Raw genomic sequence first — 25107 nt, 5'->3', positions numbered from 1 at the left:
CAGAGTCTTTTGGTTGGAAAACAGCTGATTTTTATAGAATAATGCAGAATATTTTTAAAGAAGAAAAAATGAAAGAGCAGTGACTTGCTTTACCTAAAATCCATACATGAGAGTCAACACTACAACATATGAAACTGAGCAGTTAGAACCACTAAATATCATTTACCATTCACATAAGAATAAATTTTCATGTAAATTTATTGACCTTAAAATATCTTTACTGTTTTTATTGCAATTGGATGTAAAATCTTGATCTTTACCTTTTTAATCTTGTAGGCACAAATTATTTTATACCTAAAATAAGTGAAATGTGTACATACATATATGAATAAAAAGATGAGTGGTTAATATATAGCTTAATATATAGCTTTATATACTTTTATATAGTTTAATACATAGGTTTTTTATTTGTTTAAAATGTCCACAGATATTCCTTCAGTGTTGGCTGGAACTGCTTTTAATATAGATGAAGGCAGTGGAGGCTTCGTCGTCCACTGGCTGAATAATAAAGAATTTCATTTTACATCCTCTATTGAAGTATTCATGCAGCATCTAAGACAAATTTCGGAACAACAACTAGAACAAGATTTTGATATTGAAGCTGAAGAGGAAGAAGAAACAGAAGAAAAAGAAAAAGGCTTACGTATGAAGTTAGATCATGGTTAGTAATCGGGTTAGTTCTGTTCAGCTAGTACTACTAGCAGATAAAAAAATACTGTGTTTTGAATGGAAACTGATAGGGAAATCTTTGCATAAAATGGCACATTTCTGTTTCAGATTTGTCTCTAGACAGAGAATCAGAGACAGGGACTGGTACAGGCTCTTCAGAACATGAAGATGGAGAAAGAGAGGGAAGCCCCAAAACATCTCTGCTAGCAGGCCCACGCCTGCCTCTGCCCACAGTTTTGTTGGACCGGAAAATCGACTTGCTCCTAACGGAATGGAACAGGAATCCAGATATGCTTTTCACTATCCATCCTGTTGATGGAACCTTTCTAGTGTGGCATGTGAAGTACTTAGATGAATACACTCCAGGCATCTTTCGACAAGTTCAGGTATGGTATATTTGAAATGGTTTTATTATTTTTGATGTTAACATTATCCTTTGCTTTAGAGCTGAACATCAGTAGGAATTCCGTTTTAAGTACTTCCTATAAAATAGCTAGCATTTATTTAGGCTGAAGCTGAGTTCATATATTCTAATTTTTTTTTTAATTTTTTTTTTCTTAGGTTTCATTTTCTTCTAGGATTCCTGTTGCATTTCCATCTGGAGATGCTAGCTCCCTTAGCAAAAATATTATGATGTATGCCTGCCCTGTCTTTGTAAAAGACAGCAGCAGCAGTTCTGCACAGCAGAAAACAATGGACTTTCCGGAAAATACTCTAGCAAATAAAGGACCAAGCTTTGCCCAGGACAGCGCAAATGTGAATATAATTTCTCCTGTGGTAATGATGATTTCCAAACACATAGATGGCTCTCTAAACCAGTGGGCAGTTACTTTTGCTGATAAATCAGCTTTCACTACTGTGCTAACTGTATCCCATAAGTTCAGGTACTGTGGACACCGCTTTCACCTCAATGATCTGGCCTGCCATTCTGTTTTACCATTGCTGCTGACATCTTCTCATCACAACGCTCTGTTAACTCCTGAGTCAGACACCTCCTGGGACTCCGACAGGATAAACAGGATGATGGATCCTATTAAACATAAGAGAGGTTCTTCTAAGCAGCAGCTTAAAAACGCAGCAACCCGTACATTCCATGATCCAAATGCAATCTACAGTGAGCTGATTCTGTGGCGAGTAGACCCCATAGGACCTTTATCCTACACTGGAGGAGTGTCTGAGCTGGCTCGAATTAACTCTCTTCACACCTCTGCTTTCTCTAACGTAGCCTGGCTTCCAACACTCATTCCCAGCTATTGCCTTGGTGAGTATACCTGGGTGTTTCCATTTAGAGTTAACACTGTGAGTTGTAGAATTAATTTGTTAAAATAAATGACTGTTTTATTTGGAGTATATTTACATTTGGTTTTCAAAAATTTCCTTTTACTATGCAAATTAAGCATTTTTACTTTGTTGGTGGCTAAGCTCCTGCAAATCACTTGCAGTGGTCTGAGTGTGTCTGCAGTCCCTGTGGATCAGCTGACACTCAGGAAATCCTTTGTGTGAGTAAGCACTCCTTGCTCCCACAGAGAACAGGATGCTGCCTTTCCCCAGTGCTTCAGGCAGCTTCCTTGAGTGCTCTCTGCATTGATGTGGTTTGCAAATGTAAGTGTGCTGATGGCTTACGGTGCTGGCTACGTGCAGCTGCAGGGGCACTGGCTTGAACAGAGCTAGTATTTGGACCACCTTAACATCAGAACTATAGGGGAAGATTTTCAGCCAAAATTGGCATTAAATTGGCTCGAATCCCTTTAACATGCTGGCTTAAAACTGCTTAGGAGGTCCTGAAACAGTACTGAAGTTCTTCAGACCACCAGAAGCTCACAAAAGCCCAGTTGGAACCCAGGATATTTATAAATAAATAAACTACATGAACTTTACAGAAGTGCAAAGAACACTTTTTCAGAGTTCAGACTGTACAACATCTGATGTATGATGCCCTTGGCCAATTCTTCAGTTTTTGTTTTTAATTTTAGAGGTTTCCATTGCAATTAAAAAAATTACTTCTACAAATGTTACTCTATCAAGCCACACTGATACTTATTTTCTAATTATCACAAAGATGCTCTTGTTTTAGTTTTCATCTTTATATACAGTACTAAAAACCATTTGTACTATGGGTGTAGCATTAAATTTTATACTAATGCAAACTTATAAATACATAATATATTTGATTTAAAACAAATTCATTTTCTGGGCTCTTTGTATCCCACACAGTGTTCTAAACACAAATAATGAGCTGCATTCTTGTAGTTTGGAGAAAAATAGATATCAGAGTGTCAAGCCTGTTGTATATACTGTCGAGAAACAAAGAAAGACACTCTTACAATTTTTCATATTTTGTTCAGAACTGTAGACATATCTATTTCTCCCTCCACTTTTATGTCTGCACTTTCAACTGCAGGGCAGAAGGGAATATTCATAGAGATTAATTTTATGTAAAGAGCCTAGGGTCAATAAACAAGGGAGAAAGCTATGGCTGAATAGTTTCCCCTTAGACTCCTACCCTGAATTGTCTGTGACAACCTTGGGAATCTGGAGTTGGCTCTTGCAAGCAATGCCCTGGAGGTGACAGCAAATCAAACATCACCAGAGTAAAGAATGGCAGCATTTCTCTAGGTGTACTACAGGCTGGGGCTTGTGTGAATAGTGTTTGTAAACATATATGAGTTCAGCTTAGATTGTTGACCCTTTTTCAGGAGTTCTGGGTACATTCATGAACAAGAAGGGAATTATTTCAAAGTTCAAATGATGTTGTATTAATGCACACATTTGCTTAGGTTTTTTGCTTCAATGCTTGATGAAAATTATGTTTGAAGCATGTTCACATACTGAGGATTGTAATAGACTGCCTGATGCCATTGGCTGCCATTTTTTTTCTTCATGAATTTTTTTGTGTCTTCTATTAGGTACCTATTGCAACTCTGCTAGTGCTTGCTTTGTTGCATCAGATGGCAAAAACCTGAGGCTCTATCAAGCTGTTGTAGATGCACGAAAGCTTCTGGATGAATTGTCTGACCCTGAATCATCTGTAAGTTCTACACAGCAATGGTTTGGTTTGAAACTGTTAAAATACAACTAATGTAACTCACCTTCTCCCCCCTTCCAGTGGTTTGTCTTCCTTTAGTTCTGTGTGATTTTTGTGCCATTTCATGTATAGACATTATGCATTACATCTTGCATAGCTGCATGTTTTGCAGCTGTCTTTAGGCATTAGCAGAAAAAAATGCAGATATTACTACTAAAAGTGTCTGCACTGAACCAAAATTTCCCATACAAGTTTCCCCAACCTGTGGCAGGTGGGAAAAGGAAAAATAGGATTTCTTAGATTGTCCTCTCAGAAAAGGGGAGTCAAGAGCAAGAGGGAAAAGGAAAACAGAAGAGCAAGGCTGAGGTGTACCCACCTAAGTTACATCTATAAATGAGGAAGGGCAGAGATGGTGGGATGTAAGGAAATCAGCTAAGGGTCATATTAGCTTTCTTTTTTCAATAACTAATTTTTTCACTCTTTTTATCTTTCATTGCTGTGACTTTAGGAAGAGTAAAGCCTGACCTTGTACTGTTATTGTACAAAGAAACACATCTTTAATTTTTTCCCATTCTTCTGTTATTTTATCTTGCAAGACAGGGCCTGTCATTATTCAGATCAGGCTGAAGAATCTGTTCTAGGAGCAGTGACTATGAACATTCCAGCAAAAATCAATAGAGCTTTCAGCTTATATATAAGCTGTACTGAAGGTGTTTTCTACATGTTGTGACAAAAGCTTGAAAGAGAAGTGAAAGGGTATATTGTTTCTCATTGCACAGACACATTATGTGGTGTTATGTAAGGATAAATCTTTAAATTAGCAATATTTAGCTTCCATAAAAACTGGTGTTTCATCCCCATGAAGAGCTACTGACTCACAACAGTGCACATGCTTTGATAAATACATTATTCATGAGTGTCAAAGTGACAACTGCAAGAACTCTGTTATGGTTTGTGCCAACAAGAAAAAATTGAAGCATCAGTTTATCATAAGCAACTGCAATTTTCTTCTGTCCAAAGGAAAAATATACTAATTCTACTCATTTTTCTCTGTTTCAGAAACTTATTGGGGAGGTGTTTAATATTGTGAGCCAACAATCTACTGCTCGACCAGGATGTATCATTGAGCTCGATGCAATAACTAACAAAGTAAATAAATGGTTGACTCTCTAGAGTATCACATAAGGGTGTTTAATAACTTTGTTTGTTAATTAGCCTAACCTGTTGAAAAGACGTAGAAGAGATTACATTTTTCTAGGGTGACAATGACTGTATTGAATTTTTGTGAATACTGAGGTACCTTGAGCATTTTACTAAGCCAACTTTTTGTTAGCTGCTAAGAGCTCAAAGTTCATTTTTAGAGTAAAGCTATCTAAGCATAATTATTGAAGAAAACAAAACTTTACTAAAGAATGGTTTCCATGGTATCATAATTTAAAGGAAATAATTACAATCCCCTCAAACCAGAAAAACAAAAATAAATTTTAAATAATTTTTAACAGCCCAAACCTAAGAATTAGATCTAACTATCCAAAATGTAAGAATGATAGCCAGGTATGACTTCAAGCTTTTTGTGTTTGTATTGTAAAATAAATTTATTAATTAACACAGCTATACTTCTCAATCTGTGAGCAGGTAGGATAATTGAACCTTCTTTTTACTCGGTTCTTTTGATGATATATATGATATATGCTCCAGTGCTCTTTTCTAGAGCATAGAGCAGTTTTAGCACTGTTTAGCAGCTTGCAGAAACAGTGAGTTTTAACAATTTTAATTAGAAAACTATGGAGTTTGGACATTTATAAATAAGTATTTCTATATTGTCAATAAATTTCTGTGTCTTTTACGTATCAGTAACATAAAATCTTCAAATTTAAGTTCAGATTTACAAAACATTTTCCTATGATTTTTATAAATGAGTACAATGAATACAATCTTGTTTCTCTGGAAAAAAAAATGTGTTTTGCAGCATCACTTTGCCATCACTCTATTTTGGGGATATATTTTTCCTTACCAGCAGGGAAGGATTTCACCATGAGCAGCCTTCTCTGTAGCAAGGTAGAGTTACTGCAAAGAAATATGTTGCTGTCAGAAAAGACAGATGTTAAGACATCTGAGAGAAGGAAAATCTGCAATTTGTTCCCTTTTTCAGATTTCCCAAGCAATTCGCTGCAGACGTGTCCTTCCACTGAAGTGGGATAAAAGTCTGAGACTTTTTGCCACTGTTATTTATTCAACACCAAAGAAATAAAAATGAGTCAGATACTAATTCATCTGTCAATAACTGCAGGAGAAGTGTTATTACAGATTTTGTCTGTCCTGGCAGACCTTGGTGAAATTGTTTCAATATACAAATGATGAGTTCTAGAACATGCTGTTCATAATATGAAAGGAAAATATTTGGTTTTTCTGATGATAACTTTAAACTTTATAAAAGGAAGTCTTCCTCATTGGTGCCTAGATTGCATAGAGGAAATAATTAATTGCATTAATACTAAATATTGCTGTACTGTTCTGGAAGCATAACAGTTGCTCAATGTTTCAGTGTGGCTCAAACACACAATTGCTTCATGTCTTCCAAGAAGACTTCATTTTGGGATACAAACCACATAAGGAGGATACAGAAGGGAAGGAAACTGAGATATTTTTCCAGCCATCACAAGGTATAGCATGAACTATAACTAATATGAATTAAATTGGTAGCAAAAAATGTTTTCCAGGAAATACTAAAATCTGGCTGGCATGTGGTAATTTACTTTTAAATGAGAATCTGTAAAATTTAGTGAAATGGCTGTCAGGTATTGCTCATATGAATTGTTGCTAAATGGTGTTAAACAAAGACTTTCTAATTGCTTAGAGTGAAACAGCTTATATGACAAAGTACATTTTTCAAAGTGTTTATGTCGTATATAAAATTTGAACAGAATAGAAGCACATTTTCTGCATCATTTGGTAGTTGCAGGTAATGATGGCAATATATCTGGCTTTCAAGTTAACACAATGGAAAGTCACTGGAAGGTTTGGTAGTAGACTTAAAACTTCAAAAGAAAAAGGGAGACAGGTAGAAGAGTCTTTATAATTTGGCAAAATAGTTCAAACTGAATGGAAAGGCAAGTATCTAATAAATTAGATTTGCCATTAATACTCAGATTGTCTGTAAGTCAGTATTTTGTTTTATAATCTAACCATTTATTTCAAAGATGAAAATGGGTATTTTATTGTCAGTTTTTAGAGAATCTTTTGCTATGGAAAAATTATTTAGGTTAAATATAAATTTCATGAACCTATATCAATATATATGTTTATATATTAGATATATGATATGTAAATTACAGGGTATCGTCCACCACCTTTCTCAGAGAAGTTCTACCTGGTAGTAATTGAAAAAGATAGTAGTGGCTGTTCTGTTCTTCAAATGTGGCATCTTCATCTCAAATCTGTCCAAGCCTGTTTAGGTGAGTGAGTGATTGTAATTTTCTTAGACATTTCTATCATATTACTTAAGATAAAACAAATTTTGGTTGTTTATTATAAAACAAATTGTATTGCCTTTGCCCAGCAGAAGCCTAAAAATCAAGAATCTTCAGAATAATATATCAATGTCATAGAAGCAATAAACTTCCTTACAAATATTGATTGCATTTTATACTACTAACCATATTGAAATGTGTTGATGGGATATGTAATGTACTTAAGCAGTGGCTTCTTTACTTCAAACTATCAGTATTTCAGAATGTTATGGATGTCTTAAATGAATGGTCACAACATGCAATAAAACTGACACAGCATGCACACATCATATAATTATTTTGTGTGCAACTTGAGCTCTTGTAAAAACAAATAAATTTGATTATCAGATATTAATACTTTGTCCTTACAAACAATTTTTAACACTTCTTGCATTTTTTAATATAGCAAAATCAACTGAAACATCTTCAGCAGATAATAAGCTTAGTGTACCTGAGCAGAAGACTCTGGATTCTTCTCCAGATGTATCACCTGGCATAAGTCCCATACCACGATCTTCATCAATTGCGAACCTTCAGACTGCCAGTAAACTCATTCTCAGCTCCAGACTTGTGTATAGCCAACCCCTGGATCTTCCTGTTGGTGTGGAAGTAGTAAGAGCAACTCCTTCAGCAGGTAACTTTTACAATTTTTGCTATACAGTTGGTCCACTGATTTATCTCCTAGTTTATAGAATTGTATCTCCCCAGCCTGTAAGATTCTGATTTACTGATACAGAAAACACAAAGGACTGAAAAGGTGCTTTCAAATCATCATGCCCATGTCACTTTACTCGTCTGTAAATGTATCAAGTCCCCACAGCAACACTGTTCCTGAAACTTACCACTCTAATAGTTGGAAATGTAATTTTTAGTCTTAATCTATTAATGAAGAGTTTATAACCAGGTGCTCATTTGCCAGCATTCCAGTGTTTGATATATAGTGGGTTTTTTACCTGACGCACTTACCCCTTCTTCTGTTTGTCTTTGTATTCCTCTCATTGTTCTAAGAGTCCTTCTCTGAATTAGTTCAGTTCCAGTTTATCTTCTTTAAATAGTGACCAGAAATGCAGATAATAGGAAATGCTCAAGCTGCAAGACTGTTACCAGCTCTGATATTATTTGCCCTTATCCAAATCCAAATTAAAAAAATAACACCAGGTTGTAAAGTTTTCTAGCAGTAGGTAGACAGTGTTACGCCTGCCTTAATCATATAGGCATTCTACTGTGTATTACTAAAAGTAAATATGTTTGTTCTGACTTCAGGTCACTTGAGTTCCTCATCCATATACCCTGTCTGCCTCGCACCGTATTTGATAGTAACGTCCTGTTCGGACAACAGAGTGCGGTTCTGGAGATGCACTGTAGAGACTGACCTGAACAGCAGAACTGAGGAGAAGGAGACCTACCACTGGAGAAAATGGCCTTTAATGAATGATGAAGGGGAAGACAACAGCAGTACAGTGAGCATAGTAGGAAGGCCGGTTGCCGTTAGCTGTTCTTACACAGGACGTCTTGCAGTAGCATACAAACAGCCCATACAGCATAATGGCTTTGTTTCCAAAGAATTTTCCATGCATGTTTGTATACTTGAATGTGAGTCTACTGGAGGATCAGAGTGGGTTTTGGAACAGACAATTCATCTGGATGATTTAGTTAAGGTTGGAAGTGTACTTGACTCAAGGGTCAGCGTGGATAGTAATTTATTTGTTTACAGTAAGTCAGATGCTTTTTTGAATAAAGACAAATACCTGGTGCCCAGTATCAAGCATTTGGTGCATTTGGACTGGGTTTCAAAAGAAGATGGTTCACATATACTGACAGTTGGAGTGGGTGCCAACATCTTCATGTATGGAAGGCTTTCAGGGATTGTTACAGATCAAACCAGCAGCAAAGAGGGAGTAGCTGTCATCACCCTGCCACTAGGAGGGAGCATAAAACAAGGTGTGAAGTCAAAGTGGGTGTTGCTGAGGTCCATTGATTTGGTTTCATCCGTGGATGGCACTCCTTCCCTGCCTGTGTCTCTGTCCTGGGTGAGAGATGGAATACTGGTGGTAGGAATGGACTGTGAAATGCACGTTTATGCCCAGTGGAAACATGCGGTCAAGTTTGGTAATGGAGAAAGCGACGTTTTTCCTTCTGAAGACTCAACAGCACAAGATCCATTCAAAACAAGCGCAGTAGTGAAGAAGACCAGTGTAATTGATGGGGCAGGTATTGTGGATGATGTTTTTGGCACCCCAACTGTAATTCAGGATGGGGGCCTCTTTGAAGCTGCTCATGTTCTTTCACCTACTCTACCCCAGTATCATCCAACACAGTTGTTAGAACTGATGGACCTGGGTAAGGTTCGCCGAGCCAAAGCCATTCTGTCACATTTAGTTAAATGCATTGCAGGAGAAGTTGCAATAGTCAAAGACACAGAAGCTGGAGAAGGGACTGGTCCCAAACGCCATCTTTCTCGCACCATCAGTGTGAGTGGCAGCACTGCCAAGGACACCATTACTGCTGGGAAAGATGGGACTCGAGACTACACAGAGATAGACTCTATTCCCCCACTGCCGCTGTATGCACTGCTTGCTGCAGATCAGGATGCCACCTATGTTGCTGAAGAAACTTCTAAAATACCTCAGGGCTCTGAAGACCATGCAAAGAGAAAAACAGAGGATCAGTACTCAGATCTGTTCCAGATTCAGCCTGTTACAACTGAAGACTTTATAGATTTTGAGCCTGAAAAGAGGGAGAGTAAATCCAAAGTTATTAATCTGTCACAGTATGGGCCAACTTACTTTGGCCGAGAACACGCCAGTGTCCTTTCAAGCCACCTGATGCACTCAAGTTTGCCAGGCCTCACTCGACTGGAGCAGATGTTCCTTGTAGCTTTGGCAGACACTGTGGCCACAACAAGCACTGAACTAGATGAGAACAGAGATAAGAATTACTCAGGTTAGTAACTGACCTATTATTGCATTGACATTCTTCTCAGCAAAGATAAATTAGTCCTTGGGTATTTTGGGATAACAACGCTGAAAGCTAACATCACTTATTCAGGTTAGATACAGCAGGAAAGAAAAATAGATGTAAGTAAGAGCTTGTAGTTCATACATAGTAAATAACTTGTAGTTCAGGTTCTCAGCAGCCTTAACATACATTCCTCACACACTGTTATGATAACTTGTCTCTATGCCTGCTGTAGTCAGCTGCACGTTTAAAAGTGTGTTTCTATGGCACAGGAAGAGATACCTTGGATGAATGTGGCCTCCGGTACCTGCTGGCCATGCGCCTGCACACCTGCCTGCTGACATCCCTGCCTCCCCTGTACCGCGTCCAGCTGCTCCACCAAGGTAACCCTCACAGCATCTGCTTACCTTTCATTTATAATGTTACATTTCTATTCTCTGCATATTAATTTTCTATTTCATTAAGCCCATTATCTTGCAAAGGCTTGGTGTAGGCTTCCTTACATACACTGTAAATAGCAAAAAAATTATAGCTCTAGAGTAGAAGATTCTGGCCTATCCAGTTTGAGGTATGCATAAATTGCCCAAACAGATAAAACACAGATTGTATATGTAATTCATTGTTTCCTTGCATGAGCATGGGTTTATTTTAAAGAATATTTTATTATTTTCATCACAGCAGGGTTGGGTTTTTTTTGCTCAATCTGAGTAAATGTTGTGGAATAACAAAGTTATTTCACAATAAAAGCAAAGAAGTTACCACCTAAAGAGCAGAGAGAAAGATTTCTGGCCCAAAATGGGTCTGCTTCTGTGCTAACAGAATATTTTTCCTTCGGTCTTTCAATGTATAAATCTTATATAGTTTTGAATGGGGTACTGAAAAATTATGAAAGAAGTACAGAGGAGAGGACATCCCTAACAAGCAAAAAGATACTTCAGCTGTTCCTTTAAAAGCTCTACTTCCTTTTGAGGGAATCAGTCTCTCTCAGATGTACCCAGTTCTTGGGTTGGAGGCCCCACTTTGCATCCCTGAAATATTCCATTTACTTATTAGCAACTCTTAGTCTTCTGAATTGTATCGGTTTATGTTATTGTTTAGGCCTGTCAACTTGCCATTTTGCATGGGCTTTCCATTCTGAGGCTGAGGAGGAGTTGATCAATATGATTCCTGCTATCCAGAAGGGAGACCCACAGTGGTCTGAGCTAAGAGCTATGGGCATTGGTTGGTGGGTCAGGAATATCAACACTCTCCGAAGGTGCATTGAGAAGGTACTATTTACTGATTACAGATTCTAGCTCCATGCTGTTAGATGTGCCTACTATACTAAATTTCCAAGCCATCTAATCTAAAAATACATTTTTAAATGTTACAGTTTATTCAAAGAATCCAGGAGCAAAACAATTATCTAGTACTCCAAATCCAATTACATGAGAGTCCTATGTAAAACCCAAACAGTATTCATTCAAGAAATACTGTTATTAGCTTAAGTATTTTTAAGTAATGGATTGCCAGAGGAATTTCACCTAATAGTATGACTTACTGTAACAATTTTAAATAAAATATTTTCATTTGCACATTGCTAATGTCCCACTGTGCTTGAGAGGGGTTGCTATCTGCAATAGTGCTGTATTTCTCACTCTTTAAAGCATTTGCAGTGTAGAGCTCTGTTAGATAGGAATAAAACATTCTCACAAATTACTTTGCTGCTTTGTAGAGATAACACAGTCTACCTTGCCCTCCTCTGTGACAAAGAACAGAGATTATTTAGCTAACAGCAGCTTTTATATTTTCATCAATAATAGTAGGCTTTGTTCACTACAGGTTGCAAAAGCTTCATTCCAGAGGAACAATGATGCCTTAGATGCTGCACTTTTTTACCTTGCTATGAAGAAAAAGGCAGTGGTGTGGGGTCTGTTTAGGTGAGTTCTGCTGACTTGAAGTTTGATTAAATCTTAATTGAACCAGGAATGCAAAGCAGAACTCATTCAAGAGTAGAGTTTAATTTCAAGTAATGTTGTTCAAGTGATAGTATGCTAAGGCACATAATAAATAGCTCTATACATTGCATTTCTTTATACAGATCCCAGCATGATGAAAAGATGACTGCCTTTTTCAGCCACAACTTCAATGAAGACCGATGGCGTAAAGCTGCTTTAAAAAATGCTTTTGCTTTGTTGGGAAAACAACGTTTTGAGCAGTCAGCTGCATTTTTCTTGCTAGCAGGTTCACTAAAAGATGCTATAGAGGTATCTGCTTTTGAGAAATTAAGTTTCAATTTCTAATTTGACCTATGTTACTGCATCCTTACAAGCTGTCCTCTGATTAAGTTTTCACAATTTGTGGCAGCAGAAATGGGATGGTATGTCCACTCAGGACCCCCTTTTGCCCTGCAGATATACCATTTACCTCCACACTACTGTGAAAAGCAACTGGGAAGCTGATTTGAAGGCCAGAATAATTGTTCATATACCATTTCTCAGTGGAAGTACTCTTGGGAGTACTTGGAACTGTGGCCCTTCTGGCAAAACTTTGTTTGAACTACACAGTTAAGTTGTAGCACTCTGTTCAGCCTCGAGCTATTCTGCATGACCTCTTGGTACAACATTAAGTAAAAAAAAGAAGTCAAGAGTTCTCTTGTGAAGCAGTTCTGGGATCCCTTTTTAGTGAAGCTATGATGCTGCTTGCCACAAGGGAGGTGGGAGCTGTGAGAAGGATCTAAGCACTAAGCTAAGACTATCTCTCAGGAGAGGATGGGGTTTAGAGAACCTTTAGAATATCTGCCTATTTATTTTCAGTGTGTTTGTCTTCACTTGAGAATGTATTTTCCTCAGAGATGTAATTCTACACAAGATGGTGTGAAAAATATCTTACCAGTGACATAATAACATGAAAGCTGGAGAGTGCAATTATTCTACTAGATGAACTAAAAATAGACATCCTTATCTTCTGCCATATTAATTTTTTGATGCTATGCACTGCTATGCATATTAAAATCCCTAAAATAGAGAAAAGTACACCTCTTTCCAAACAGAAGAAAATAGTACTTGGATATCTATCACTTACCACATTTTTAACCTGAAGATTAACTTATACTTCAAGGAACAGATAAGAGGAGAAAAAAAAATGTCTGTTCTGTAAACATATATTGCTATTCACTTTATTTTATAGAATTCCCCTTATAAAACAACCTTTTCCCCAATGCTTATCATAGGTGTGCCTTGAGAAAATGGAAGACATCCAGTTGGCCATGGTCATTGCTCGTTTGTATGAATCAGAGTTTGAAACCTCTGTCACATACACCTCCATTCTCTATGAAAAGATTTTGGGTTGCCAGAAGGATGGAACTGGATTCAGCTGTACTAAGTTGCATTCTGATCCATTTCTGAGAAGCATTGCATACTGGATAATGAAAGATTACACACGAGCACTGGATACATTATTGGAACAAACACCCAAAGATGATGATGAAAACCCAGGTAAGGGAAAAAATATTAATCTGATAAGGCAAACGTGTTAAGAAAAAGAAGAGAGGGTCATCAATCCCCTAACACCAAACTTAGTTCCTGCTGTCAGCTAAGCTCAGGAGAGCTGTCTTTGTTTGGCACTTCCACACAATACTTTTCTAGTAATGAATGCTGGTTGGTCTTTTTTCTGTGGACTTAAATTATTATTCTTACTTCTAGGAATTAGCAGTATTGTAGCAGGATTTCCTATCCCATCTATTCAAGATTCATGTTAAGTGACAGATGGCCACATAGGTTTCATATCCCCTACAGGAATTTCCTTGGGGAAATCTCTAGCTAGATGATTATATCAGCTGCCTTATAGCTTAGCTAAGTGCAATGTAATTGCAAGGCAAATGATAGAATTTGTATCTTTCTGCTCATCCAGCTCATACCTGTATTCTTTTTGTGGGGAATAAGTAATTATTTCATTTTATTTTGATAACTAGACCCAACATTATCTTTGTGTGTTTTGATAAATCTCTAATGCAGGAAATAACTGCAAAACAGAATAATACCATCTAAAAGGCATTTTCAATGGATGTCATATCTGTTTAATTCCTCAGTTATTGTAAAGTCCTGCAATCCTGTGGTGTTCAGTTTCTACAACTATCTTCGGACCCACCCTTTGCTCATCCGAAGATACTTCAGCTCACCAGAAGGAACTCTCGCCACCTTAGGTCTAAAAACTGAGAAAAGCTTTGTTGACAAAATTAATCTTATAGAAAGAAAATTATTCTTCACTACTGCAAATGCTCATTTTAAAGTAGGCTGCCCTGTACTAGCCCTTGAAGTCCTTTCCAAAATTCCAAAAATAAGAAAAAAGTCACCTCTAGCTGGAGAAAAAGATTCATCCAGTCCTTCAATCCAGGCTGATGTTTCAGATTCCAAAGCCCTACAGGATGGTGCTGGAAGTGGTGATATAGACTGGTCAAAACCCATTTCAACTTCCTTTGCTTTGGAGAGCACTGTTGAATCTTCAGCACAATTTGACTGGAGTCAGCCAGCAGTAAAATTTGAAGATGAGCCCCTTACTCTTGACTGGGGTGAAGACAAAAATGGATCAGATGAAGAAGACAAGGATGTTGGGATAATGATGAAAAAGTCTGATTCTAAGAGTGAAGATGAGAGGACCTCAGACACCAGCATGGCTCAAACACCACATGGGGAGGTTTCTGAGGCGGGAGACACTGAGGTTGATGTTATTGCTGAGCAACTGAAATTCAGAGCCTGTTTGAAAATCCTTATGACTGAACTAAGGACTTTGGCTACAGGTTATGAAGTGGATGGAGGAAAGCTCAGATTTCAGCTGTACAACTGGCTGGAAAAAGAAATTGCTGCTATGCATGAAATATGCAACCATGACACAGGGGACAAAGACTACTGTAAAACATATACCAAAGTAAATGGGGATCTGCTTGACCCCGAAGATATCATGGACAAGCCAGACATTGGCTCGTACGAACGGCACCAGATCGAAAGGCGCAGGTTACAGGCAAAGCGAGAGCACGCTGAGAGACGCAAGTGGTGGCTGCAGAAGAACCAAGCTCTGCTCAGAGTTTTCCTCAGTTATTGTAGTCTCCATGGGGCACAAGGTGGAGGTTTAGCATCTGTAAGGATGGAGCTGAAGTTCTTGCTGCAGGAGTCACAGCAGGTAAAGCAAATTCAAAATTCGTTTCTGCTGATGAATGTGAACAGTTCTAGACTGTCAGTTATGTCAAATGCATGAGTTTGTGCCTAGATAGATCCTGCTAATGTTCTGTAAATCTAGTGGTGATTATAATGTTCCTGGAGAAAGAGCTTGCTATTTAAGTGTGCTGCTTTTCCCAATATGGAATATTTGGTTCTGAAGAATCTGCTATGTTATCTCTCCACACTTCCTAATGAACTAAATGAAAATATTCTTCCTGCATGAAATCAAAATGTACTCCAGCAAACATGGCTATCAAGTCTGAACCTTATAGTAAATAATAACTTGCTTTTGACAGTAAAATCTTGTCTGTAGTGAGTAGACAGCAGGGGAAGAGGATAAATAATCTGGGAAATATATTTAAGATGTAAAATTATCTCTATTTTTTTTTTCCAAAGCAATAATTTTAAATACAATCTTTTCTTTTAAAACAGGAAACTACTGTAAAGCAACTTCAGTCTCCGCTTCCACTACCCACAACACTACCACTGCTTTCTGCAAGCATAGCATCCACAAAAACTGTGATAGCTAATCCTGTGCTGTACTTAAACAACCACATCCATGATATACTTTACACTATTGTGCAGATGAAATCACCACCACATCCTAATATTGAAGATGTCAAGGTAATTCATAGCTTTAATCTAAGGCCTAATGTTTGATGAAATGTAAGGATAGCAGGAAAAGACAGGAATGAGCACAGGGTGAGTTTAGGAAAGTTTACTTTTTTACCAGTTGGACAGTATCATTTTCTTCACACTGCGGATTTCATTGAACTTTCCAAGAAATCCTTGCATTTCCTCTTCTTAAGAATTGGACTGTTTCTGTTGCATTATGAGGCAGAACCAGTTATTTTGTTATTCCTGGAGACTAGAGGAATTTATAAGCACATAATTGAGGTAAGAAAAGAGATTTTAGACAAAAATATTATATCATGACTACACAAACTTTTTGTATTTTATGTATACTGAGTAGCTGTTACTACATTGAACTGCAGTGTTGTATTCTGCAGCTTCCGGGAACCATTCCATCAAAGTCATTGTCATAGCAGGACATGCTTAATCACTACTTCAGTTTGCTCATTTACTGTGGCTGTTCTGTATTAGAATCAAGTTAATTATCTTGAGATAATATTAGAAGGTGTTGACTGCCATCAAATTATCTTGAACAAATAGTGTTGATTTTCTAAGCACTGTACTGTAAACTCAAAGTAACATTCAGTTACGATTTCTTGCACTTGCTTTAAAAGTAGGACAGTCCTGCAGAACACATTTCCAATACCCTTTAGAAAGAAATGTATTTTACTCACCTTTTATATAAAATATATAGCTCATTGGTTCTCTTTATTTTAGGTGTACACACTTCATTCTTTAGCAGCTTCACTTTCTGCATCCATTTATCAAGCACTATGTGACAGCCACAGCTACAGGTAAAGAGGGAAGTTATCATACAGTCCTACATTTGCAGTATACTTTGTGTATCCTCAATGGAAATTCTTCCTGCATGTGACTTTAAAAGGGATTAAATGTTTGTGTATGGGTAAAGATACTTTTACACATTAAATATTGCTAACTTTGATATGCCCGATCAATTTTACACAGATAAAATAACACCATACAGGGTTTTTCAGTAATCAGTAGGAAAATATGATGTCACTCTCACTTGGTATACTCACTTTCTCATCTGAAAAAAATTTATTTGTATGTAGCAGTCAAACAGAAGCAAATCAGTTTACTGGGATGGTCTATCAAGGACTGCTTTTGAGTGATCGACGCAGACTGAGGACAGAAAGCATTGAAGAGCACGCAACTCCAAACTCATCTCCTGCTCAGTGGCCTGGTGAGACTAAAATAAAGTTACTTTTAGCTCCACTGGACCGGCTCCATGTGCCAAAATGATTTCAGTGTCCTGTATGAGGGATGAAATAGTCGATAATCCATGACAGATGTTTCTAACTTAATTCTCAAAATAGTAACAGCCATTCACTTCTTCATCTATCAAAACAAATAAAAATAAACTTTGTATGTGGCAAACATCTTGCTTGAAGAAGAGATGATGATATTTAGGATAAACTCAATGACAGTTTGTCACCCCAAAATGTTTTCCTCCAGTCTGCCTAACCCCTTAGCAATGCTACCTCTGTTGTCTCCACAGTACTGTCCTACATGTATGCTGTACTTGGTATAGCTGTCAAAGCAGCTAATTCTGATGTACAAGCATAAACTGTGGAAATGGTGCAGGAATTTCATAGGCATGCTGAACTGCCCATAGTATTTGTGGAGAAGTGCAATGCAAAAGTCCCAGACCCAAGAAGGCTTTTTATAATTTTGATCTTTATAATTTTAAGAAAACTGTTAATAGTATGTTTCATCTGAATAAAATCATCATGTGGCTACTAGTGTTTACCATGAAGTGTAGAAGTAAAACGTTTTCTTTTAGTCCATTTGTCCTCCTACTCATTTAACCCAGAATTTTTCCTCTTTGCAGGTGTGAGCTCACTTATCAACCTGTTAAGTTCAGCTCAGGATGAAGACCAACCAAAGCTGAACATCCTGCTGTGTGAAGCTGTTGTAGCCGTGTACCTGAGCCTGCTGATCCACGCCCTGGCCACCAACTCGTGCAACGAGCTGTTCCGGCTGGCGGCGCACCCCCTCAACAGCCGCATGTGGGCTGCTGTCTTTGGCGGGGGAGTCAAGCTGCTCGTGAAACCCCGCAGGCAGTCTGAAAACATCCCAGGTACACTGCTCCACAAAGGTCACACCAATGGTGTGCATTTTATGCCTCTTCTGGTAGGAGAGGCTTCCTTCCTTTTAAATAACAGAATTTAAGAAACTACCGGCAGGAAAACACTTTAACTAAAAAGCTGAAACAAATAATAGCCTCACAGTTGTCCTTTGTAATGGTATACAGCACATTTTGAATTTGCATTAAAACTATAGTTATTATAGTAATAATAGTAATATTAAGTGCTTATTTATAATATTTTTCAGCAATTTCAGCCATTTTTTTTAGGGGAAAAAAACCCGAGTGGTATAAATCAGTTAAATAGTTAAATATAAATCAGTTAAATAATATAAATCAGTATAAATCAGTTATTACACATAAATCAGTGTTAATACCTATGAGTTTTTTATGGGAGATGAGTGTTGTTATTTAATGACTGCAGTAAGTAGGAAACAATATTTCTGAAATCAGTTTATATTGCAAGGTATGATTTCACCTAGCACAAAAGCACAGAGAAGAAACACCAACTTCATCTGGCAGAAAAACAGCTCATGCTTATCTAAGCTCCAACTAAACCCATGGCTTTTCAAAGATGAGGAAGTGTTAATATGCTGTATGAGGAAAAGCAAAAGTGGAGATTGAATTCAGACTCTGAAGACAAAGACAGATACAATAATTTGTTATAAACTTCAGCAATACTGAAAAGCACATCACACAGACTTTCAAATCACCAATAGGCTTGAAATTTATCCAGAAATTAGACATTCTCTCTCCAGAATATAAAACCAAACAGTAATAAGGCATTGCATCATTACAAGTATGCACAACAGGTATTTGTCATTCATGCAATAAGTTAAACTCATTTAGGGCAATTATTTTCATAAGATAATAGCATTAATAACTTCTGTAAGTTGTGTTCATTTGAGATGTATTCTGTTTTCCTTTAACCTTCAAGCTGCTACAGCTTCTGATGTTTCAGAGGATGGTAACGAAGGTTTGTAAGGACTTGCAGTGTAGATGAGTGCTAGTAGTGGCTTTTTTGGACAAACAGAATAGTTTTTAAATACCTAGCTCCCTTGTAATAAAGTAAGTGCAATCTTCAATGTTGCCCGGCCAGTAACACTTTAAAAAACAAATTCCTCATTAATATTTTGGTTACTATTAAGGCATTTTAAATCATACCCTTTAATTGTCAAAAAGCCTGTCCTTCTATTAAAATATTTTCTTTGCTATCCTAAGAATTCTTTGGTTTATATTTGAGTAACTGCTAATTGTGCAGCATACTGTTAAGTGATACTTTACATATTACTTTATTTCTCAACAAATTTTCTGAGTTTATTTCTTTCTTTCTTGAGAAATTTTTCAACTTAAAGACTTTTTAAAAGCTACATCTCCTAAGAACTTAATCCAGTATGTACATGTAAAATGTATTTTTCAAAATATATCCAATGTCTAAATGCCACAGTTATTGAATTTGTCATAATGAAACTTTTTTATGATTACACTTACTTTATTTAGGCTGGCTTTGATTCTAAATCAGTAGAAATTAGTACCAATAACAGTGGTTTTAGTTGCTTCAGTTACAAAATACAGACATTTTAAAGATGCAATACTAATACCAGCTTTTTTAATTACCTGAATTTAGCACCTCCTCTCCCATCAGAAGAAATGGATAAACACCGCCGTCGGTTCAACATGAGAATGCTGGTGCCAGGCAGACCAGTAAAAGACAGCAATGTACCACCACCTGTACCTGCAGAAAGACCCTCTTACAAAGAAAAGTTTATTCCTCCAGAACTCAGCATGTGGGACTATTTTATGGCAAAGGTAGGTGAAAATTCCATTAAGTTTTAAAGGACAAAAATAAAGTGAAAATTTTAAGCACTCTTAGTAGTAAGATGCAGAATATTATCCTGATAATAAAGGATAAAGAGCCTACAAGTCTATTACTTCACTTTCAAAACATGACTCTTGTCAGTAATAGTGATTAACACTTTCCCCCCTTGCTAATTAATTGCATTTCTAGGGACATTGACTTAAAGGTTAAGTTGCTTTCATTTAAACTCTATGGAAGTCATAAGTGAAGTCAGAGAGGAGATGAGAATATTGTTTTTATACAGACTTTTGCTTTGCATTGCAGCCCTTTCTCCCTTTATCAGACAGTGGTGTTATATATGATTCTGATGAAAGCATTCACAGTGATGAGGAAGAGGATGATGCTTTCCTCTCTGATGTGCAGATCCAGGAGCACACAGATGCCAATTCTTACAGGTCAGCAGAAATTGTTACCATTTTAGAATAATTTTGTCAAATGCTTACCTTTGTTTCCAAATTAAAAAAAAAATCCGGATCTTCTACACCATCCAATTTAATTGAAGCAATTTTAGTACTGTGGGCAGACTCATCTATGGCAATGGGATTACAAAACTTAGAAATTCTCATCATAATAACAGTTCCCCATTTACTTGCCAGAAAAAAGGGATTAGGAAGTTAAAGTTGTGTGGTTTGCAGTTTTTTTGGGGAGGGGAAAACAACTGAGAAACACCCATTTTCATTTTTAAGACTCAACATAATGTACCACAATGCCAGCTCTAGAATAATGGTTTAGACTGCTGATTCAAGCGTGCAGCTTTTCAATGAGGTGCAGGTTAAATACAACCTTTCCACCGTGTTTTTCTAACCTGTGTACTTGCTTGAAGAAGAAAAATACTCTGTAGATAACTCAGTGTTTTTTTAACATGACCAAATCTATTCTTGTTATACAGCTGGGCTCTTCTACATCTGACAATGGTAAAATTAGTTCTGCACAACATTAAGAACTTCTTTCCCATTGCTGGTCTGGAATTCACCGGTATGCTAAATCCTGCTCTACATTTAATTTTTCTGTGTATATGGCTTTCTGTCAGACTTCATGTTTTAATTCTAACTTTAAAATTCAAATAATTAAATACCTTAAATATTACAATTGCCAACACGTACATTTCCTTTCAAGCTTTTTTTTTTGGATGGTTTTGTTATTATGGGGGTTTTATACCCACTGTAGCTTTATTTTTTTTCTCTGAGCCTTACTTCATTAATATTTGTGTTTAGATCTGCCTGTAACATCTCCATTGGGCATTGCTGTAATAAAAAATTTAGAACACTGGGAACAGATTCTTCAAGATAGAATGGACCAGTTTGAAGGCCCACCTCCAAACTACATCAATACTTACCCCAGTGACCTGGGTGTAGGGGCAGGACCAGCTATTCTCCGCAATAAAGCAATGATTGAACCTGAGAACACACCATTCAAGTAAGTATTTGTTGCCTAGAAAAAACACATTCTTTGATCACAGAAATTCTAAAGAGCATTTCCTCCTCATGTTAAACAGCCAAATTAAGATTGTCTGGCTCTTAAGTCTAGTAGCCAATGTTTTACAGAAACCATTTACCCACATCAATTTGTTCATTCTTATGCAGCTGCCTGTCTCCTGCACCAGCCTTTACTTCCTCTGCTGCACCTCTCACAGCTGCAACAAGGAAAATGGGGAACGAGCAGAGGTTGTAGGAATTGAGAGCAATGGCTGCTGCTAGGAACACCCTATTCAACCTGTTTTACTATTCCCCCAGGAGCTGTTGTCTCTCACTCTATCCCAGCAACAGAAGAGTTATATAATACATGCAGATGTCTGGGGTAGGAGGAAGACAGTTGTACTAAGGTCCTTTTAAGGCTAATCCTCTTGTGTTTAGACAGTGTCATGCCTGGAGGTGTCTGGAAATGCAAATAGTGAACTGTGTTTTCAACTCAAAAATAGCTTGCTTTTCTCAATATATTAAACTACAACTGAGTCAAAACAGTGCTGGGGGCAATTTTGGGTGCCACAATACAATACTATTAGAGAGCATCCAAAGGAGGGCAGTGAAGGTGGTGAGGGGTCTGGGGTGAAGCCCTGTGAGGAGCAGCTGAGGGCACTGGGTCTGTTCAGCCTGGAGGAGACTGAGGGCAGACCCCACTGCAGGTACAGCTTCCTTGTGAGGGGAAGAGAATGGGCAGGCACTGATCTCTGATCCCTGGTGACAGGGACAGGACACAAGGGAATGAATGGCCTGAAGCTGTGTCAGTGGAGCCTTTGGTGTGTAATTAGAAAAAGCTTCTTCACCCAGGAGATGGTTGGGCACTGGAACAGGCTCCCTCCCTCCAACTCAGGATACTCCGTGTTTCTTTCTTTCTTCTGTTTTATCCAGATCAAAGGATTACTCAGCTCTTCCAGCAAAAAGGCTCTGGCATTTTCTTGTGAAGCAAGAACTTCTTCAGGAGACTTTCATAAGATATATATTCACAAAGAAAAGAAAGCAGAGTGAGGTAAACGAAGGATGTAACTTTTTTTAAAAAACAAATCTCAATTATAACTGTTCCTCAGTCTACTCAGTATTTAATTTTTCTTCTCATTTTTCATTGATATTTCAGTTTCTCTTCTTTAACAATGTTTGGATTTTTTTCAAAATCATCATGACTGCCGTGTTGTTAATTGGGATATCAACTGAACCAAATATTTTTAAACAAGACATATCTCACCATTACGTTTTGAATACTATCTTAATAAACAGAACATTTGCAATAACAGTAATAAGCAAAGAAATTTTAAAATTCTTTCTTTTTTTGGTGTGTCATACTGAAAAAGAAATTTAAATGTGCTATTCATTTGTGTATATGTATATATGCATGAGTAATATATACATATAAAGGTAATATTATATAGTAATATATAATATGGGGCTTTACAAATTGTACTGGTTATGACTGCTATGTTCTAACTGAAAATTTAAGCCAACACATAAATAGCATGGGAAATAAGTATATTATTTACTATCTTTTAGAATTCCTGTAAGTATGGAGTTTGTGTGTGTACTACTCCTCCATTTATTTACTATATCATACATTTTGTGTTCATTTAGGAGGCATTACATTTTAAGTGAGTTTGTTTAGATTCTTGTCTTAGTTTCTGTGCCTTTTATAAGAAGTTAAAAATACATTTGTCATCATTTACTGACAGAGTGGCCTTTAAAATCTAGTTTGGAATGTTTCATTCTTTTTTTATATTTGTTTGTGCATGTGTTTTGTGTTTGTGACTGTGTGATGTTATGTAGTCTGTAGAAGATCGTGTGGAGCAGGTCAAACAAAACTGCGTAGCAGAAGATCACAAAAACAAGGTAGTATCCCTTCTCCCAAACCTCTAGCACATTCTTAAAAGTTCTGTGGAACTGGCTTTTCTTTTCTAATGTGACTAACAGAAGCTGTGTGTTCTGTGTAGTCTGTGTGACAGGCTTTTAATCCATGAACTAACTTCGGATGTCCTGATAATTGGGATGAGTGAACACCTTGTAAATAGTGTTGCACACACAACTTTGTGTTTCTTACACTCAAATATCACTTTTGGCTACTAGAACACCAAAGAGTATGAGAAGTCTAAAGTTGAGCTACTGAAACAATGCTAAGGCCACTGAACTTTTCTTGCATGAGTTTTGTATAAATTTTTGCACTCTGAATGTATCACTAAAAAATGGATTTTCACACTAATTGAAGTTTTTTATAAATGTTTTGTAGGTTGAAGCAGATCTTGGATACCCTGGAGGAAAAGCAAAAATAATTCACAAAGAATCAGATATGATAATGGCATTTGCAGTTAACAAGGTAAGCCTCAAGTACTACAAGAAACGTAATAAAAGATCTTAATTATAGTTAGTATAAATTTTGTATTTGTGCTGCATAGGCAAACAGCAATGAAATTGTTTTGGCATCTACACATGATGTTCAAGAACTTGATATTTCAGCTCTACTGGCTGCTCAGTCATTTATATGGATTGGGGAAGAATATGACAGAGAATCTAAAAGGTAGGATTGTTTCTTTGTGATTATATTAATAAGAATATTGATTTTCTGTGAGGCTGTGTCTATAGTACCTGTGTAAGCACAAATGGAGCATACAAAAACATTAATTACTCTTCTTCAGTAGGTTTCAGATTGCTTTGCAAGTGAGGGAAGGCAAGAGAATAATTACAGTCTTTAGGAATGCATGCACTGCACAGTGAAGTGAAATCCCATGTGGTGCATAAGATAATGAAGGAAGTACTACCTTGGACACCCTGCAGCTCCCTTGCATCAGTGCAGTGTGGGAGGCAGCTGGGGTAGCTGATGCTGCCTGTTCTGTCCCCTCCATTCCTGTGCTGAGAGCTGTGAATGCATCAGCTGCAGCGAGCACTCCTCTGTACCAGCTCCCTGCACACTGCACACACAGGTCAGGGACAGCCCAACAATATTCTTCTCAGGGAAGCTTAGATTCTTATACTGGGATCATCTCTTGAGATTAAACATAGATAGATTTGGGGCTCATGGAAAGAATTTGTACTGCGTAAGTGCAGGAATTACCAATTTATAATCTCATTATTGTCGCTTCCTCTAGCCACTGCCATTAAGCTCTAAAATAATTTTTAAAAAAATACATAAAGGTAAATATTAGGAGCAAAGAAGTTTTTGCTTAAAGCAGAACTGTTCTTTTACAGTTCTGATGACGTTGACTTCCGTGGTTCTACCACAACGCTGGCTCCCTCAAGTGCACCATCATTTGGAGTGAGTCAGATCCAGCCATCTCCATCCATGCCCTGGCTAGGCACGGGGCAAACCAGCACTGGAGCTGGTGTGGTGAGTACTTCTGTGTGTGCAGCTCAGGAGAGCAGGTGTTTATCATCTGTTATTTACTAGAGAGACCTAGTGTGCATTAGTCATCCTACTGTCAATCCAGTATTGACATAAAAAGCCAACAGCAACCAAGACCTGGCCAAAAAGAAGGCCAAACTAATCATTTTCTCATATGCTGTGGCACAGAATTATTGTGATATAGAAAATAATGGGTCAGTCTGTGTGGCTTATTGTGGGAAATAGTAAAGGTAAGAAGACTTTTAGAAAGCTGGGAAAGCAGGCCTTAGAAACAGAAAGAGAGAGAAATTAGAGCTAGCTGCAAAGTCTGAAAGTTGAAAAGTTACAATAGTACA

The 25107-nt window shown here is 37.3% G+C and overlaps 1 protein-coding gene across 2 annotated transcripts in view; it reads left to right on the top strand.

Annotated features, from left to right (window-relative positions):
• Nucleotides 1-25107, top strand: part of DMXL2 (Dmx like 2) — a 47599-nt gene that overhangs the window by 15277 nt on the left and 7215 nt on the right. Inside the window, exons 10-37 of one of the 2 annotated variants that reach the window (XM_066558870.1) lie at nucleotides 428-661; nucleotides 778-1055; nucleotides 1231-1930; nucleotides 3576-3697; nucleotides 4754-4843; nucleotides 6240-6357; nucleotides 7030-7149; nucleotides 7610-7837; nucleotides 8467-10146; nucleotides 10434-10544; nucleotides 11260-11429; nucleotides 11983-12080; nucleotides 12242-12407; nucleotides 13373-13637; nucleotides 14231-15318; nucleotides 15789-15980; nucleotides 16707-16783; nucleotides 17063-17193; nucleotides 17842-18090; nucleotides 19724-19905; nucleotides 20219-20349; nucleotides 20844-20929; nucleotides 21169-21370; nucleotides 22303-22420; nucleotides 23206-23268; nucleotides 23663-23749; nucleotides 23829-23950; nucleotides 24619-24757. In XM_066558870.1, coding sequence (XP_066414967.1) covers nucleotides 428-661; nucleotides 778-1055; nucleotides 1231-1930; nucleotides 3576-3697; nucleotides 4754-4843; nucleotides 6240-6357; nucleotides 7030-7149; nucleotides 7610-7837; nucleotides 8467-10146; nucleotides 10434-10544; nucleotides 11260-11429; nucleotides 11983-12080; nucleotides 12242-12407; nucleotides 13373-13637; nucleotides 14231-15318; nucleotides 15789-15980; nucleotides 16707-16783; nucleotides 17063-17193; nucleotides 17842-18090; nucleotides 19724-19905; nucleotides 20219-20349; nucleotides 20844-20929; nucleotides 21169-21370; nucleotides 22303-22420; nucleotides 23206-23268; nucleotides 23663-23749; nucleotides 23829-23950; nucleotides 24619-24757 — 7247 coding nt within the window. The remainder of the gene's footprint in view (nucleotides 1-427; nucleotides 662-777; nucleotides 1056-1230; nucleotides 1931-3575; nucleotides 3698-4753; nucleotides 4844-6239; nucleotides 6358-7029; nucleotides 7150-7609; nucleotides 7838-8466; nucleotides 10147-10433; nucleotides 10545-11259; nucleotides 11430-11982; nucleotides 12081-12241; nucleotides 12408-13372; nucleotides 13638-14230; nucleotides 15319-15788; nucleotides 15981-16706; nucleotides 16784-17062; nucleotides 17194-17841; nucleotides 18091-19723; nucleotides 19906-20218; nucleotides 20350-20843; nucleotides 20930-21168; nucleotides 21371-22302; nucleotides 22421-23205; nucleotides 23269-23662; nucleotides 23750-23828; nucleotides 23951-24618; nucleotides 24758-25107) is intronic. The other variant, XM_066558871.1, reaches the window with a different exon arrangement.

Source organism: Molothrus aeneus, chromosome 13 (genome assembly GCF_037042795.1).
Source record: "Molothrus aeneus isolate 106 chromosome 13, BPBGC_Maene_1.0, whole genome shotgun sequence".
Classification (NCBI taxonomy): Eukaryota; Metazoa; Chordata; class Aves; order Passeriformes; family Icteridae; genus Molothrus; species Molothrus aeneus.
The sequence above is the reverse complement of the archived record's forward strand: the minus strand, read 5'-3'. Positions and strand labels throughout refer to the sequence as shown.